This window comes from Gracilinanus agilis, chromosome 2 (assembly GCF_016433145.1).
Source record: "Gracilinanus agilis isolate LMUSP501 chromosome 2, AgileGrace, whole genome shotgun sequence".
Classification (NCBI taxonomy): domain Eukaryota; kingdom Metazoa; phylum Chordata; class Mammalia; order Didelphimorphia; family Didelphidae; genus Gracilinanus; species Gracilinanus agilis.
In genome coordinates, this window is record NC_058131.1 from 529,143,994 (window position 1) to 529,163,522 (window position 19,529).

General features: G+C 41.0%; 2 protein-coding genes across 2 annotated transcripts in view; one reads left to right on the forward strand and one right to left on the reverse strand.

Annotated features, from left to right (window-relative positions):
- Positions 1–673: 673 nt before the first annotated feature.
- RPUSD2 (RNA pseudouridine synthase domain containing 2) lies at positions 674–11,349 on the reverse strand. Its single transcript, XM_044662209.1, has 4 exons — positions 10,747–11,349; positions 7,370–7,666; positions 4,789–5,517; positions 674–709 (listed from the first exon to the last, which is right to left on the reverse strand). Exons 1-3 carry the CDS (start codon positions 11,347–11,349, stop codon positions 4,792–4,794), a joined length of 1,626 nt encoding a protein of 541 aa, XP_044518144.1. The 3' UTR covers positions 674–709; positions 4,789–4,791.
- Positions 11,350–16,800: 5,451 nt separating this feature from the next.
- CCDC32 (coiled-coil domain containing 32) overlaps positions 16,801–19,529 on the forward strand; it is a 17,468-nt gene continuing 14,739 nt past the window's right edge. The window contains exon 1 of the mRNA XM_044662210.1: positions 16,801–16,843. The gene's annotated coding sequence lies outside the window, so the exon portion shown is untranslated. The remainder of the gene's footprint in view (positions 16,844–19,529) is intronic.

Below are 19,529 nucleotides of genomic sequence, written 5' to 3' on the forward strand. Positions count from 1 at the left end.
TTAATAAATGCCTGTTGTACTGGATGCCAATCCAAGTGGATAGCATATGCAACAGGGACATACTAGGCACAAACAAAAACAAAAGTAAAACATTTCCTACCATCAAGCTTACATTCTAACAAGAGGGCAGAAAGGCTACACAAATAAGAAATTGTAATAGTAATTTGAAGGAGAGAGTCCCAGGAATGTGGAGATCAGTGGGGTGGTTCTGCTCCCAACTAACTCTTACTTTAAGCCTTCAACACCTCACTTGGATTACTTCAAATGCCTCAATCAATCTACATTTTAAAAGTGCCTACTGTGTAGCAGGCAGTGTGCTAAGTGCTGGAAATACAAAGAGGCAAAAGTCAGTCCCTACCTTCAAGGAGCTTACAATACAATGGAAGGGACAACATGCAAACACCAAGAAGAGGATTCTGTATTTGACTCTGAAAGCACCTGGAGTTTATCAAGTAGGGATGTGATATGATTGGATTTGCTCTTTAGGAAAATCACTTTAATGGCTAAATGGAAAATGAACTGGAGGGGAGAAAGCCTTGAGGTATGAATATCCACCAGCAGGCTTTTGCTTCTTCATTGGTCCACTTGCTTCCAAATTCTCTTTTCCAAATTAATTTCCACACAATTGCCAAAATAATCTTTGTAATAGCACACACTTGATCATATATCACTCTTCTGCTCAAGAATCTTCAGTGGCTCCCCACTGACTCTAGAATAAAATAAAAATTCCTTACTTTAATAATTAAACTTTCTATAATTTGACTCTAGATTAACTTTCTAATTTTCATATTATTCTGCTTCACTCACTGAATTTTCACATTCAATTTAAGTGTTCTCATATGTGCTATTTCCATCTCCTACCTTTATGCCTTTGTGTAGTTGTCTTCTATGCCTGGAATTCACTCCCTTGACTACTGCCTCTTAGAATCTAGCTTCTGAGGCAGCAAGGTAGTTCAGAGGATAGAGATACAGGCCTAGAGACAGGAGGTCCTACGTTCAACTCTGACCTCAGATACTTCCAGCTATATGACCCTGGGCAAGTCTCTTAACCCCTAATACCTAGTCCTAATCATTTGTCTGCCTTGGGATTAATAATCAATATTGATTCTAAGACAGAAGCTATGGTTTAAAAAAACTTTGAGACCCAGTTTGGGTACATTCTATTAGGTTTATTTGATACCTTTCCCTCATTAGCTAGTGCTCCCTTCCCCTGCCCCATTTTGTTTTTGCATGGTATATGCATTGTATTTCATCTCCATTATTTTGTTTGTCTTTGTACCCCTATCACCTTACATGCTTCAAACATCACAGACTGTGATGGCTTTTCAGAGTAACTAGCTCCAAAGTTATGCCTTGAGAATTGGGATTCAAAGAGGCAGAAATAAAGTAGTGATTTCTTTGTTACTGTTCACCCATTTCAGTCTTATCCAACTCTTCCTGACCCAATTTGGGGTTTTCTTGGTAGACATACTGGAGTGGTTTGCTGTTTCCTTCTCCAGCTCATTTGATAGATGAGAAAACTGAGGCCAACAGGGTTAAGTGACTTGCCCAGGGTCACAGAGTTAGTAAATGTCTGAGGCTGGATTTGAACTCGTTTTCCTGACTCTAGGCCAAGTACTCTGTGCATTAAGATGCCACCTTGCCATTCCAATGACTTCTAGACATAGGGAATGGGTTACAATATAAGCAGGCAGGAGTTTGGGGAACAGCTGGCATTGTGATTTGGCTAGAATATAGCTTGTGAAGGGAAGTAATATGAAATAAAGGTAGAAATGTGGGTTGAAGCCAGATCTTGGAGAGCTTTAAATACTAAGGCTGTTTGCATTTTATGCCAGAGGTAATTGAGGAGCCAGGAAAGCTTTTGAATAGGAAAATGCCCTAGTCAGATCTATGATGTAGGGAAATTATTTTGGATGGATTGGAAAAGGAAGAGGTTGGAAGCAGAGAAATCAAATAGTCTAATTAATAGTCCAGGTCAGTAATTCAAGAAAATTGAGGGGATTAGGACAGCAAGTGGTTAATTGTGGGAATTGAGTGAACCACAGTCTCCATTTTGTGACTCAATTCTGGAGCTAGCTTAGTTTCTATTCAATTATGGGTCTAGCCAAAGTACACTATATTTCACTTTCTCCATTTCTTTTTGTTTGAATTTTCTTCCACAAAAAGATTAATATGGAAAAATGTTTTACATGATCGTACACAAAAAAATCCGTATCAGATTGCTTACAGTCTTAGCAAAGGGAGGGGAAGGAAGGAGGAAAGAGAATTTAGGACTCAATTTTTTTTAAATGTTAAAAATTGTTTTTACATGTAACAGGGAAAAAAAATTACCAATTATTTAGTCTAAATTCTGTCCTATGAGAAAAGTTTATTCAATTGTGGGAGTTAGGAGAAAACCTTATTGCATTGTTTGAACCTCGCCCTATGTGGCTGGGAAGCTGGACCACCTGTATCAGCTGTCCTTAATCAAGGACTTGGGCTATGCTGACCAGAAATGCAGTCAGATTCTAAGACTGATGCAAGGAATTTTTTAATAACTGTATTATTATCAAGCAAACCCAGATGTCTTATCTGGAAACTGGCCCCATCCTGATTGATCAGTCATTATTTCTATGTTTCTTTGATTGTTTACAGACACTTGGAGTGAGATACTTCTGTTCATTCTTCCCCTCCCAACTTGGAAAACCCCCAATCTTTCCTCCAATTAGAAATCAGATTACCTAACATTGTATTGTTTCCTTTTAATTAATTGGTCTCATCTGATTTTTTTATGTATAAAAGTCTATCTCCCTCCTGCATTTGGGGTCCAGGCCTGATCTTGATTCATTGGGCAATTAGTATGCATTGCTTAATAAATCAATATGTTCATATGATTAAACCTATTTCCTCAGTCAGTTCATTAGTGTCAAATTCATGTAGAAATAGGGGTTCCTAACCTGGCAAACTGCATATTGACTTAGAAATCCACATATTAACATTGTCTATATTTTATTGTATTTTTATTTTGTTAAATATTTCCCAATCACACTTTAATGTGATTCATGCTGCATTTGGGAGTACTTTCGGCTGCATGTGGTCTGATCACCTCTGAACCAGGCTACAAATGTTAAGGGCCTGAGCTAGAGAGGTGGCAATCTCCTAGTGCTTGTTGAATTTTAGTTGAATGCTTCACTGCAGTGCTAAAGTAATCTTGGGTACCCAAAGTCTATGCTAAGAAAGTAAATAAATGCTTGCCTTACCTAAATGCCAAGAGGCTTATCACCAGGATGCTGACCACCTAGGAGGATGAACTTTTTTTGCTATGCAACTCAGCACTGATGACTCAAGTAAAGTAGTAGATATAATCTGCCCACAGTTGATGAAATGAAGGATTCTTAAGGCATCAAAATAAATGCTAATACTTAGCCAACACCTACCTCATTCATGCAGTCCAGTCTATTCCAATTTGTGCCACATACATAGACTCTGCACACAAATACCTTTCTCCCTGGGACATAAATGTCATTCTTTTCACACCCACAAAACTAACACTCAATAAATAAATACTTATTTATGGTCAACTAGTGCAAAAGGAGCTGTGGGAAGACAAACCCAACAATCCACTGTTGGTGGAGCTGTGAACTGGAAAACCATTCTGAAAACCAATTTGGGATTATGTGAGAAAAGTCACAGTATCATAGATTTAGAACTAAAACAGAGAGCCTAGTACACATCTAGTCCAACTCCTATACATGTCAGATGAAGAAATATTGGGCCCAATAAAGGATCCAAGATCATAAGAGTAGCACACAGTAGAGGGAATTGAACTTGGGTCCTCTGACTCTCAATTTCTTGAACTTTCTGCTTTTTGTCATATGGCTTCATACCCTTTGACTACATGATTCTATTGGAAACTATTGGAAACGTAGGTCCTATGTATACTAATTTATAGCAGCAAAAAACTGAAACAAAAGAGCAGAGATCTAATGATTGGAGAATAGATGAATTGTGATGATTATGGAATATTATTGTGCCATAAAGAATGACAAGGAATTCAGAGCCCATGGGACCTACTGATAACAATGTAAAGAAAGCAGAACTAAGAGAACATCAGATGCAAAGGTTACATTAATGTAAATGACATCAGAACTCATATCAAATAGAATGATCAGTGTTGGTTCTTGAAGGCTGAAGTTGAGAAATAAGTCCCCCATCTTGGTGGAGAAGGTGGAGGCTGGGGGCTATTATATAATCTGTCATTTGCAGTTATGATGCTGAGGGGAGGTAGCAACACAATTGGGAAGGGGTCATAATGTAAAAAAACAAAATGCATCTTAAAAATATTTACTGCCTGACTAAAAGCATTTTACAAATCTAGGTGCTATACTACATATTCCTTGAGAAACAGGAACCAAATCACAGTGGATAGGAAAGAAATTTTCTGTAGGAGGGAGAAAGCCTCTTCCTGCAAAGCAAGGAAGGTCAAAGGGATCCAGGTACAGCCCCCGGATATGGTCTAAGCAGCAGCACCTGAAAGCTCAGAGAACAACCCCCAAAAGAGACATTGGGAAGCCCATTTTCAGAATTAAGAGATGCCAAAACTCTGGCTGGAGGTAAGATGGCTAATGAGGTATATAAGTTCCTTTTGGTTCTGAAAAAGAGTAAGCTTTTTCAGAGCCCCAAACTCCTCCTTTCTAGTTCCCAAGTGCCAACAAAGAATGTCTACTTCCCCTCACTAAGAGGGTTCTTAGTTCTGTGAGGGATGGTGGCCTTGCCTCCAACACAAAAGGCAATTCAGGGAGGCCCTACCCCTTAGTCTTCTTTCCAATCATCTTGTGCCCAAGCAGGCATGGGTGAAGAATACTCAAAGCCAGGTCCTTTATAACGTAGGGCATGAAGGTACATTACCAGCTCCTGAGGCAAGGGATCTTGTCTCACCAACCGGCATTCATCACAGAGAGGATCTATCTCTCTTTCCTTAAGCCCTGAACCAGCTGCCTCCCCAGGGGTCACCTCTTTGGTGTTCAAATCAAGGGGGGCTGTTTGGTTTGGCTCCTCTGGGTCTCTTGTGGTTGCCTTTGGCTCTTTCAAGTCTTGCTTGAGAAGGGGATCTGAGGGAGGTTTAAGATCTGGGGGTAGGTCCCCTTCAAAGAGATCCAGAATATCCAGGCTCTGTTTGGCCCGGTGTTCTTCCACCAGGTCCCGTAGTAGCTCATCATCAGTCTTGGGAATATGGCCACCCCGGCCCCGGGCAGGGCCCCAAGCTGCTGTGTTATAGATGGGGTCATTGATGATAGGGTGGCCCAAGAACTGCAAGTGTACTCGGATTTGATGTGTGCGGCCAGTAAGAGGCCGGCAGCGTACCACACTAGAGTGACCATTGTAACTTAGCCTCTGGAACACAGTTTCACAGGACTTGCCCCGAGGGTCCACACGGCACAGTCCCACTTTGTAGGACACTACCAAGATGGGCTCCTTGCAGGTGACTTCTTCCGAAGGGAATTCTCCTTCCACCCGGCACACATATTCTTTCTCCAACTGCAGAAGAGAAGACAAACTCGGCAAAAAAGCTCCAGCTCTTGAGGGTTTCCCGCTCAAGTATTCTGGGTCCATTTCTCTCATATCCAGATTCAGCAGATCTAAGAATCTAACCACCACCATAGAACTTTCTGGGCCCAAGTCTCCCTTGGGTATCTCCATTTACAGGGTATCTCCCTTTAATCTTCGTACTCTTCCCCACCTGCCTTTCTGCACCATAACACATTTTTTAAAACAATATTTAATTTGACTTGGCTATTCTGGCCAGTACAATGATTTAAGATAATTTGGAAGGACTCATGTTGAAAAATGCTATCTACCTCCAGAGAGGTGAACTCTGAGTACAGATTAAAGCATACTCTTTTTTTCATGTTTTACTCATAGATATTTTATTTTCCCAATTACATGTAATAACAATTTTCATTATAATATCCAAATTGTCTCTCTCCCTTCTTTCCCTCCCCCCCAGGAGATGGTAAACAACTTGATATGGGTTATACATGTATAATCATATAAAATATACTTCTATATTGGTCACTGTTATTGGAGAATACTCCTATAAAACCAAGACCCAAAATAAAAACACAGATAAACTAATGTGGAAAAGAGTATGCTTTGATCTGGGTTCCTATTTTATTCTATATTTTTAACCCTTAACTTCTGTGTTTTAGCTCATAGGTGGAAGAGTGGTAAGGGTGGACAATGGGGGTCAAGTGACTTGCCCAGGGTCACACAGCTGGGAAGTGTCTGAGGCTGGCTTTGAACCTATGACCTCCTGTTTCTAGGCCTGACTCTCAATCCACTGAGCTACCCAGCTGCCCCTTTGATCTGTGTTCTAAATCCAACAGTTCTTTCTCTGGGGGTGGACAGCATTCTTTGTCATAAGTCCTTCAGAACTGTCCCAGATCATTGTATTGCTGAGAATAGCAGTCTCACAGCTGATCATCATACAGTACTATAAAGCATATTTTCACCTTTTTTTGGGCAACATGGCTAATACAAAAATATGTTTTGCCTGATTTCATCTGTATAACTGGTATATTGCTTACTTTCTCAAAGGATGGGAGAGGGACTGGAGGGAGAGAGAGAATTCAGAAGTCAAAATTAAAAAGAATTAAAATAGTAAAATAAATTTTCCACTTCCTAACACTAAGTATTAAATAAAATAAATATTAAAAATGATTAAAAATTTTTAAAGTTAAAAATACATTTTTTAAAAAAAGAAAACATGTTTAATTTTATTGCTATCCTGTTTTTACATCTCCTTTATTTCAGTGTATCCCTCCCTCTTGCCCCACTGGCAACTACCATCATTACCTAGCAAGCAAAACATATGTAACATTTTGTTGTTACTTCATAAGAGGAAAAAAGTATTAAAAAAATTTCCCAACCTATCAACTGAATCTGACTGCATATACAACATTTCATATTCATAGCCCCTACTTTTGCAAAGAAGGGAGAGAGGAACCATTTCTTATCTGTTCTCTGGGGCTAAGCTTGGTCATTATAATTAAATAGTGTTCAGTTCAGTTGAACAGGACATCAAACAAAGTTGTGTAATCTGCTACTTTTTACTATGTGATGCTGTGAGCCTCAGTTTCCTCATCTGTAAAATTAGGTATTAGAATAAATGTTCTGAGGTCCCTTCCAGCTCTAATTCAAATGAGCCTATTATCTATATCCCAGAAACAACATCAAGATTTCAGGGACTGACCTTGACCAGGTGACTTGAGAAGCAAATTTAGAATTCAATGATTCCCTTCCCAACACTAAGAATCTGTGGGCTCAACTCATACTGGGCCTTTGAGAAGAGCACAAGTGGAAAGGACCCCATGAGTCCATGTCTATTTACCTGTCGATCTCTAACTTGTTCATGGATACGCTCGGAGACAGCAGCCGTCTTGGCAAACATGAGCACTCCTGAGGTGAGTCGGTCTAATCTATGCAGAGGGTGCAGCTCCTTAAGCTGGTGCTCCTTGCCCAGGACAAAGATGACAGTGTTATGGCGGAAGCGACCACAAGGATGAACGGGCATGGAGGAGGGCTTGTCTATCACGACTACATCATCATTCTCAGCTAGGAGACGGATAGGCTCTGCAGTCACAGGGGGCTCATGTCTGTGGACGGTGTTCCGGAGGAAGTCATTGTCCTGGCCAGAGAGATACATGCAGCTAAGTCAACTCAATTAGGCAAACCTGCACCGATTCCACGTGGGAAAGGAGCAAAGTATCAGGGATCCAAGAACAGTCACAGCTATCCAAGAGAAAGTATCTGAGAGTTAGAACCAGAACATCTTTGAGTCCAACCCTTTCATTTTACAAATGAATAGACAAAGGTCCAGGCTAAAGATTAAGAGACTTGACCAGGGTCATAGAGCTAATAAATCTCTGAGGTAGGATTCAGAACTGGGTCTTCTCAGGGAGCAACTAGTGGTGGGGCTGGGGATTGAAAGCCAGGCCTGGAGTTTTGAGGGCCTGGGCTCGAATCTGGCCTCAGACACTTCTTAGCTGTGTGACTTTGGCAAGTCACTTAACCTCCACTGCCTGGCCCTTACCATTCTTTTGATTTGGAACTAAAATATAGTATGGATTCTAGGACAGAAGGTATGGGTTTAAAAAAACAAACAACAAAAAAAATCAACTAGGTCTTCTCAATCCCAAGTCCAGAATTCTTTTTACCACATCAAATAATCTCTCTAGGGCATTGATGGCAGATTGGGGGGGGGGGGGGCCTAAAATGTTCTATCCCACCAAGTGACATTATTCCTAATCTGACAAATACAAAGAGTAGATTACAATACAATGAAACTTTGAAAGAGTTGCCTTAGAAACAGACTGACAGATGAGCATTTCCTTTCCTTTGGCCCCCTCTTTAAAAAGTTTGCCCATCACTGCTCTAGGGTTTTTTTACCCTTGCCAAAAATGACTTCTTGGCCTTCCATTCTCCCCACAAGATCCTTGATAGTAACAAAAACAGGATACGGACACAAATCTTGTACTTTGACCATATCTAATATTCCTCCAATAGATTATAAATTCCTTGAGGTGAAGGACTGTTTCATATTTTGTCTTTGTATTCCCAGGACCTACATTGCTTGATGTCTGAAAATGTATGTCACATTCCAAAACCTACTACCTCTCTGTCAAAAGAACATTAAGGCACAGCTAATGTGTTGATTTCTTTTGCTGGAATGTCTTTTTTTTTTTTTTTTTAACAAATCAAGGGAGAGGAAATGAGAGAGTAGAACGTGACAGTGAAGTTTCCCAGAACACTTGAAAGTGGTGGAGGTTTACAAACAACACTTACTGAGAATGTTATATTCATGAAGAATAACGACAATCCACATTATGAATGGGGATCAATAAATCACACAATCTCACAGGTTAGGTAAGCTAGCATATTAGATGTAGGAAGCTTCAGATATCTAGGTGTCTGAGAGATAGAGATGGAGAGTTATGAGATATATAAAATTATAGTAAAAGTTAACAAGTGATAAATATGGAGAAGAGCAGAGAATGTAAGAGGTAAAGGATCACATCTAGTTAGGGATGTTAGGGAAGACTTCATGGAAGAGGTGGTGGTACCATAATTGGTCCATGAAGGAAAGGATTTTAACAGGCAGAAACATAAAAAGCCATTCCAGGCATGAGGACATTGTGCATCAAGGTTCAGAAAACGAAAAGGTAGCTAATGGTATATAGTTACGTATAAAGGGAAATAATACAAAATAAAACTGGAAAGGTAGATTAGAGCCAGATCCTGAGAGCTTGTGTGACAAGAAAACAAGAATTTGTATGTTATTCTGTAGATAATGGGGAGTTGTTGAAGGTCTTTGAGCAGGAGAATGTTGTGATCAGACATGCATATTGGGAAAATTACTTTGGCAGTGAGTGATGTAAAGGAGAGATTGGAAGCATCTGTTAGCACTGTTAGGTGTTAATAAGGTAGTAGTAGCAGAAACATAAAAGAAATATTAATGATGAACTTCCATAAAATCTTACCACTATTTAGATGTAGGTGGTGAGAAAGAAGGAAAAGTTTAAGATGACTGATGTGTTGAATTTACATTACTGGTTAAACCTTTGGCAGAAATGGGGAGATTGGGGAGAAAAGCACTTTTAGAAGAAGGGTGGAAGATAATACTTTAGTTTTGGATGTTATATATAAAGTGTCAGCAGGAGATTGATGAGAATAGGCCTAGCAAGGACTGAAGGTCCTCTGTAAACACAGGTTGAGGAATCTTTACTACAGAGATCACAATTGAAGCTAATGGAATAAAAGAGATAGCAAAAGAAAAAAAAAAACCATGGAGAGGAGAGATCCTGAGAACAGAAAATGGAGAATACTCAGCCACTCTTAAGGGAAAGGTGGAGAACAAACAGACCATAAAGGAATGAAAAAAAAAAAAGGGAAGGGAGAGCCAGGAGGTAGTAGTATTATAGTAGGTAACCAGATGATTGGTGACAAGATGTTCAATGGTATCAAATGATGCAGAAAGATCAAGAAGAATGGATTTCACTTTAAAACTCATGGAAAGGTGGTTATTGGGGTTATCAGGGCACCAGCATAATACTAGGGTTTGCTGGCAAGAAGTTGTCATGTAAGGACATAGAGGACACTTTCCAACTATATTCAGCATTGATTGGCCTTCATTAATAGAGCATGGCATCCAATACTTCCATTACTTGACTGGAAAAGAAAACAGGATCCAGAAAAGGACGAGGAAAAACTATTCATTTCTGTCCTCTGGGAGGTTAAAGAACAGTGCTTTCGAAGGTCATTAAGTGTTTCATCAGTAATCTACTTCTCTAACCCAATTAAGCAGACAAATTGCTAAGAGCAAGAAGGCAAAACCACTGCTTTTAACTTGCTTATCATCTAGAGAGAGTTCCTAGTGAAACAGGGAAAATGTACAAGGATAAAAAATAGTAATATAACATCAAGAATCTCTAGGGCGCCTTGCAAATATTGTCTTATTTTCTCCTTACAACCATCAATCAAGAGGTCGATGTTATTATTATCCCATTTTACAGATGAGGGAAGTGAGGTTGAAAGATTAAGGGATTTGCCCAGAGGACACAATGCCAGTTAAATGGCTGAAGCTGGATTTGAACACAGTTCTTCCTGAGTGTCCTATCCCACTGCACCACTCTGGGTAAGGCTTTTTTTTTGGGGGGGGGGCATTTGCGTTGGTTTTGTATGTCTCCCCCTTATCTCTCGAGGTCCCACCTTAAGGATAACGCCGAGGTCTCGCACAGGCTGCTCGTTGAGGCGCAGGCGGCCAGCCTGGGCGGCCGCCTCATAATAAGCTAGAGAGTGGGCACGAAACTCGGTACTGTAGACGTGGAGCAAGCTGCGGCCCACCCAGCGGCCCTTGCAATAGGTCTCAAAGTCGAAGTAGTAAGGCCGCACCTTGCGCAGCCCGCCTTCGAAATAGTAGCTGGTTTCGGCGAAGTGATGGTCGCTGAAGCTGACCCCAGCCCGCCGCTTCTTCGGGGGCGGCACGAAGCGCTCCCCGCTGACCTGGCCCCGCCGCTTCTTCCGCCCGCCCGAGCTTCGGGCCAAGACCGGAACTGGAGCCTGTTCTTTCTCCCCGGCCGGAGGCCGCTGCTCCCTTCCCGCCTCAACACCTCCCTGAAGTGGCTGCACCTGCGGCTCCTCTGGGCAGCCGGGGTCTCTGGCGTCCCGAGTGGGAACCTCGCACTCATCACTTGCCATCATCGACCTACAGCCACGGCGACTTCCAGGCAGCCAGGCAAAGGTGAGCCTTCTAAACACAGGGCGAGCCACGGAAAGCAGGGAAAGAGAAACCCCGGAACTTCCCAGCCACATAGCCCAGCGACAGTTCACCCACGTGGGGGACGCTTGCTCTCTAGTGGCGCAAGGAGATGACGCCAGGCTGGCACCGACCAATCACTACGGCCGAATGCGGAGGCTGCGAGGAAAGCTGTCGCAGGAGCAGAGACGAAAAAGAGTAGGTTGAGCCTCTGAAGGGAGAGACGTAGGAAGCCGCTAGGATGTTGGTGGCTAGAGTTGAGCAGCTATTTTGTGTTTAGAGGGTGATATTGTAGTGGAAACTCTTCCCACTATTTTTTTTTCTTGTATATCAATATTTCTCCCAGTATTCCATACAATACAAGAAAGATATTAGTGGGGAAAATCCATAAAATCATATACACAGCTAGTTAACTTTTTAAAAAATTGGTATTTGGGTTTTTTTTTTTTTGGTATATCAGCATTTCTTCCAGTATTCCATTACATACAACAATTTTTTTTTTTACAGGAAACAGGAGAAAAAATAAGTAAAACTTATCAATATGTTGGAAAAGTCCAAAAATGTGTGGCATGTACCATACTCATGGATCTCTCACCTCTTCAAAGGAATGGAGTGGGGAACTAAGTTTTTAAAATCAGTTATGGGGAGATATGGAAGTATAGGTTTACCAGTGCCTTTATTTGTGGAATTGTGAACTTGTCCATCCATTTGGGAGGACAAATGTGGAACTACACCCAAAGGGCTATAAAATTGTACAATACTACTACTGGTTCTGTATCCCAAAAAGATAAAAGAAAATAGGGAAAGAAAAATATAGCAGCTCTTTTTGTGGTGGCAAAGCATTGGAAATTGAAGAGATGCCCATCAACTATAGAATGGCTGAACAAGTTGCAGTATATGATTGTAATGTAATGAGGGGGGATGGTTTCAGAAAAACTTGGGAAGACTTAGATGAACTGATGAAAAGTGACATGAGCAGAACCAGGAGAACAATGTATACAGTAACAGAAATATTGTAACTACAATCAACTATGAAAGACTTAGCTACTCTGAACAATACAATGATTGAAGACAATTCCAAACAACTTGTGATTAAAAATGGCATCCACCTCTAGAGAGAGGAGAGTACAAGTTTGTTTTTTTTTTCTTGCTTTTTGTGTAACATTGGTAATATGGAAATGTATGATATGATTTTACTTTTGGATGATAGTGAGTTATTGTCCTGGGTAAGACGTTTATTTGCATGATGAAAAATATCTTATTTCTTGCCTTCTCAATGGGTGGAGAGAAGGAGAGAATTTGGAGCTCAAAATGAAAGTTAGAAATTTTTTTTAAAAGAAAAAATGAGTTTTATTTCTGCACCTCAATTTTCTTATCTATAGGACTGTTGTGAAGATGAGGTCAAATATATACATAGGCATGCTTAGAAAAAATAAAAATTTATACCAAAATGAACTTTAAGGTTAAATCTTTACAATTTGATTTCGCCAAACATAGTCAGTCCATTTGGCATCCAATAAACCCCAGGGCATCCCTATTACCTCCAAGATCAAATATAAAGTCTCTCATTTCAGATTTAAAGCTTTTCAAATGGTGGCAGCTGGGGTGCTCTGTGGATGGAGAGCCAGGCCTAGAGACCAGAGGTCCTAGGTTCAAATATGACTTCAGACACTTCCTAGCTGTGTGACCCTGGGCAAATCACTTAAACCCCTTAAAAAAAAAAAAAAAAAAAAAAAAAAAAACTCTTCACAGACTTGACCTCTTCCTCCCTTTCATGTCTTTATCTTCTTATACTCTACTACCTTCCACAAACTGTGATCCAGCCCTAGTGGGCTCCTTGCTGTTCTTCACATATATCTCTCCATCTCTCATCTCTTTGACTTTGTTACTGGTTGTTTCCCATCTCTGGAACGTTCTTCCACATCATCTCCATCTCTTGAAATCCTTGGTTTCTTTCAAGACTCAGCTCAAATGCCACTCTCTGCTGAAGGCCTTTCTCAGTCTACCCAGATGTGAGAGAGCTTTCCCTTCCAAAGTTACCTTCCATATACTTCATATGTATCTTGTACATATTTATTTATCTACATGTTGTCTCCTCCATTAGAATGTGAGAGGTTTTGCCTTTCTTTTCATCCTCAGCGCATAGCACAGTGCCTGCCACATGGCAAAGGTTAGGGACTGAACTTGTGATTTCATTAGTATACTTCCCTCACCCCTGATTCCCTACCCATTGGACACCAGCCCTACTAATCCATGTTGGTTCTGCAACTCATAGTTTTAGAGAGTTGTATAGGGCACTGAGAATTAAGTAACTTGTCCAGGGTTACATGTGTCAGAGACAGGGCTCAAAAACAATACTGAAGGTCTGAAGACTGAAAGTCTTCTTGACATTGAGACTGCTTTTTTTTATCCACTATGATGCATGCCTCGTAATATAATTTAAAATAAATTATAAACAATCATAAATAAATACACAACAGTTTATTGATCCACATTGTTGTCCAAGCAGGGTCCAAAGAGATCTAAAAGTAGGACCAGAGGTACATGATTCTCTTCCAGAATTGGATAAAGAAAAGGTATAGATTCTTACCCATTATACAGTACTTTAAGAATACAGGTGTAGATCACTCTGTCCTCTCATGCAGAGGCAGAATGTCACAAGGTAATTAGGTTCAACTATGCTGAGATTATCTTTAATTAATTCTGTATGTATTTTTTTTGTACATAGTTGTTTATAAGTTGTCTCCATTCAAATGTAAGCTTATTGAAAGCAGAGACCATTTTTTGCCTTTCTTTGTATCTCCACAGCTTAGCACAGTGCCTGGCACAGAGTAGATGCTTAATAAAAGCTTGTTGAATTGTCTAGTGCTATCTAAAGTTTAGGATGCTATCAAGGGATCTGTATGGGTGGTTGTGGTTGAAAGGACCAAGGTGAACCAACAGTCCATTTCACACTAAGCAAAAGGCCTTTCATTTGATTAGAATCTATAATAAATGTTCAAAGAACCTGTTAATTTTCAGCTGTTTCTTAAACTTGAAATTGGCCTGAAGATTTTGAGATACTGCCTAAGGCTTAATTCCCATCTTCATGGCATTTCAAAATTTGAAATGACTGGGCAGCCTGATCAGCAGTCTTGGTGTTAATGAAATTAATGGATCAATGAATAATGTACTGTAATCAGAATCTTAGAGATGGCAGGAACTTTGGGAAATGGCTAAGATATCAAGGAATCATGGAATCATAGAATTTTACAGCAGGAGAGGACATCATCTTTTCTAAAATCCTCATCGTATAGTGTTTCATGTAGACATCAAGCTCCCTACCCTCTCAAAAAACACATAAAAAAGATTCCAAAAAGTAAGCAGAGAGATTGCTTCTGTTGCTCCATGATCTTTGAGCAAAAGTACTGGAGTTAAGTTCTCTTGACAGTTTCTGAGTAGGTTTCATTCATTCAACAAGTATTTATTGAACACCTTCAGGTAACAGCTTTCACATCTAGAGTAAAATGTCAAGCTTTTCCTCTGCCAGCTAACCTGATTTCATGCCCTAGGCATGCTACTGGTTGGGTAATTATCTCTTTAGAGCAAGATGACAGAAGCAAACATTTCTTAGGAAGAATCTAGGCTTCTCTGCCTGAAAAAGCAGGCTGCAACAGCAGTGATAAGCAGACCTGTAGATAAGTCAGTCAGTATCAGTCTGCAACATTTATTGAATACTCTTTTTTTCTATGAGTACCATACTAGATACTATGGGGAGATAGCACATATGTATATATATATATATGTATATGCATATATATATATTCATGCACAAATAGCTCTTGCCCTTGGGATTTCTACAGTCCATTGTGGGACTCAGGACAAATAGAAAAGAACACAAAGCTGTCTTACTATATATAGGATTGTATAATTCAGTAAGAATAAACATAAGTGGCAAAGGGGATGGTTCTTTGATTTGAATTAGTGTGATAAGTGAAAGGAATATTTCATAGAAGATGTGTGTTTTGAGTCATTTTGAAAGTAGGTCATAGATTAATGGAAGAAGGAAAGTATTTCAAGCAGGCATCTGTCAAAGGACAAAAATATGCATAGACTTGATTTGTAAGATCTGGAGGTATTCCCTCATCTCTCACTCCCCCCAACCCCCAGGTATTGCTTTCTTGACCTTCCTTTTAGACGACAAAATTAACATATTTACACCCTGGCCAAAAATCGCCAGGTTTTGTATCTCCTCCGGTTAGCAACCAACCTCCTTAGCAACAGAGGAGCCTTCCTTTGGTCTACTGTTCATTCCTATAGATTCTCCACCTCCAGCCCGGAAGTCCAAGCCTCATCTGACACCCAAGAGATTCTCTGACACCTTGCTCTGTTCTCCATCTCTCTTGAGATCTTCAGGAACACAAGCTACAAATGATCAAGGGACCTAGATCCAGTTTAAAATCAACAACTAACTGACCTCATTTAGTTTGCTTGGCTCCATTCCTACTCCCTATACAGAACCACAGCTCCAGCTACAAAACAAATCCACTGGGCATATTTATTGCTAGGGAGGAGGTACAAAAAAAGAGGCTGTTTTTGTCTTTGTTTTTTTAAGACCAAGGTACAAATATATTAATTCCATTATGTTAAAGGAAAGACAAGAAAGTATGGTCAGGCATTGCACAAAACAACTCTTGATTCTTCGTAGCAAAGATGGAAAAGACTTCGTGGAGAGTGGTCAGAATTACAACATTTCAAAGCCACAAGGGACCTCAGAAGCCTTTCTCTAGTCTAACCCTAAGTGTACAGGAATTACTTTAACAATATCTGCTCATCCTCACTAGAATACCTCCGGTGATGAAAAGCTCACTAACCAAATGCAGTCATCAGTGAATTGGAAAGTGTTTGTTTGTTTTTACTTTTGTTTTTGTTATAGGACCAAAATCTACCTCTGAAAATTGCAGGAAGGTCAGGATGGGGAAACTGAGATTCGGGCAGTTCTCTAGGAGGTAAAGAAAGGGCACAGCACGGGATTGGTCAGAGATCTTTCAATCAATCAAATAGGCTTTTATTAAGCCTTTGCTATGTTCTGGAAACTATTCTAGGGGTTGGGGATACAATACATCCATCCATTCATCCATCTATCCAGAGAACGTTTCATCCTACTCCAAGGAACAGTGTTCGGGAGCGAACCTGGGCGGAGCCCCCGAGCCCCTGAGGCACAGGTACTCGGGAAGATACCCTAGAAGGAGAGTAGTAATTTGTTCACTCTCCCACCCCGTTTCCCTAAACCTCTTGCCCCACTCTAGAGAGTGACCCACAGCCTGTCACATACTGTCAGTCTCAGAGCAACCGCTACTCCCACCTCCCCCTCGGCCTCGCCTTCGTTCCCTGTCCCACCCCGCATAGCTTTTCCCTGCAGCCAATCCGCAAGCAGGACGTTGCCAGGTCGGAAGGCGATTGGAGAAAGCGTGGTGCTCATCATTCGGAGACTCCGCCTGTCAGGTCATTTTGGCTGAGACGGCGAAGGTGGAGACAAGTACTCTGCGGCTACGGGAGCCGGCCGTTTGGGTAGGTGAGGGAGGGACTGGGAGCCAGGGACCCTGTTTCTGACCACTCTTCTCCGCGACGCGACGCGGCTTCACCCGGGTCTGGAGGCGGAGCCGTGGTTGTCGGAGGGGTCTAGACTCTTGACTTCCCTACCGAGCTTTGGTACGGTGGCTTCGGTGCCCCAGGCCTAGCCCCACTCGGAGCTTGTTTGAGCGGGTTGCTGGGGCCTGACGAGGTCGGGAGCTGCCATTGCCCTTGCTTTGCTATGAGGATTCAGTCAAGGGAATGACTGTTGTACAGCCTCTCCAGCTAGAAGTCTTCATCTGTCTCTTTCACTTCCGGCCTCTAGGGTCCAGCTGGAACCTCCTGAGGCCATCCAGCTCCTCCCTTGGGCTCCTGCGCTTAGAGATCCCCAAAATACTGACCGTGCAGATCAAGGATAGGTCAGTTGCCCGACTTGTGCCTGAAGACTTGGGAGAAAAGAGATCACACATTCTCAGGCTAATAAAACATTTATTAAGCGCCCACTGTGTGCCAAGCACAGTTCGAAGTTCTGTAAATAGAAAGCCAAGCCAGGCCTTGCTCTCAAAGGAGCTCTTAGTCAGATGAGGGATGAGGACAACATGCAAACAACTATGTACAGTCAAGATATATACAGGATAAATTGGAGCTCATCATCGGAGGGAAGACACTAGCATTAAAGGGAGGGATCAGGAAAGGTTTTGTAGAAGGTGGAGTTTTAGCTGAAATGTGAAGGAAGTCAGGGAAGCCTCGAGGTGGTGATGAGGAGGGAGACAATCCTAGGCATGAGAAAGTAAAAATGCCCAGTCAGAAGGAATGTCTTATTTAAGAAACAGCAAGATGGCAAGTGTCACTTGATGAAAGAGTTGGAGGGAGGGATGTGAGGTGTAAGAAAACTGGAAAGATTTGTATGTGGGGGGCAGATTATGAAATGCTTTGAAGGTCCAACAGTATTTGAATTTGGAGGTGGTAAAAGAACTAGAGGAGTTTATTGAGTAGGGGGGATGACTCAGCTTTTCAGGAAGTTTATTGAGTAGAGGGAATGTCTTGGTCTCTCTTCTGCCTTAGTTGATATATGCCTGTGGGCATGTAGGTGAGCTACTGTGGAAAGCATTCAGTTCATTAGGCACTTATTGTCTGTTGTGTGCCAGGCACAGGGAATACAAGACACAAATATGACACCTTCTGAGACTTAAGTCCCCCACACAATTCTGGGAAGAAACAATATATACAGAGAAGTAAACAAAACCTACAAAACATTGGTAGTTGGGGAATGGCACACTAAAAAATGGGAGCAATTAGGAGAAGGTTCTTGTAGAAAAATGTATTTCTGAGCAGAGCCTTTATAGGAGTTATGGATAACAAGGTGGAAGTGAAGAGGGAGAATATTCCAGGCATGGAAACAAGAATTGGAAACTTTTCTAAATTCCAAGAGCTTCTCTCTTAAATATTAAGAATTAAATATTGCTTATTAGCAATTTGAAGGCCTAACAACCTAGAATTTGGCTTATTTCATTTGTAAAAGAGTGACGCAATTTAGAGTCAGAAAACTTGTATTCCAGTCCCGGCTTTGCTACTTACTACCTTGTATGCTCTTAGAAGATCAGTTAATACCTCTGGGTAAAAAAGGAGAATATTGGATCTCCTTCCAATTCTAGAACTCTGATTCTAAAGGCATGGAATTCAGCTTCCCAGTCTAGACTCTGGTTTCAAATGCCAGATATACCACTTCTGTGGATCTTTATTTCCTCATCTGCAAAATAAAGGAACTTCTCTCTTCCTTCCTCTGTGATACTGGAGGAAGTCACACAACAGAATTGGGCCCCCCACAAATTTATGTTATCTCATCTCAGTTTGATTGGTTTTCTATCTCTTTCTCCTTAGCAGCTGTTCAAATCTTGCTTTCTCTCTTCAAGCCCCCAGTGCTGCCCCCATACCACCTGTGACTCAGCTTAGCAGATGTCTTTGTTTCTTGTCTTACAGAGAATGTCAACACTTTGAGCTTTCTCATTTTCCCAATTCCATACCTCAAAACCATTTTATACTTAAAAAACCCCATAGATTCCATTTGTTTTTACATCCCTTTCCTTTCTGCTTTTATTTTCCCCACTTTATTCTTTTCCGCCTTAACTCAATTATCTGAAGAATAAATGGCCCTTTTCCTTGCCAAGGCCAATGTTACTACTTGTGTCCTTTTTCCTTTCCCCTTTCATATCTTCCAGGATATTGTTCCATTGATAATTCCTTTCTCTCTTGTTTTCAATGGGTCCTACTCATTGGCTTCTTCCCTGCTGCCTACAAACATGCTCAGATCTCCTCTATCCTTAAAAAAACAAAAAAACTATATTGATATCTTTAGTTTCTACGTCACTTTCCCCCAAAGTAATCTTATTTCATTCCCCAGTCCAAAGAACAATCCTTTATAATAAGAGTAAATAAGAAAGGAAAAATAGACATTTCTACAAAACTAACCAACTTATCAACTGAGGACAAAAGTATATTTAGTAGACTTCATTCATAGTCTCTTACCTCTGGTAAAAGGGTTCATTCTCATACCTCTTCTTTAGGGCCAAACTTGGTCATTATTTTTTTTTTAACATTTATTAATATACATTTTTAACATGGTTACCTGATTCATGCTCCTCTTATCCCCTTCACCCCCCCCCCCCCCCCCCCCCCCCCCCCC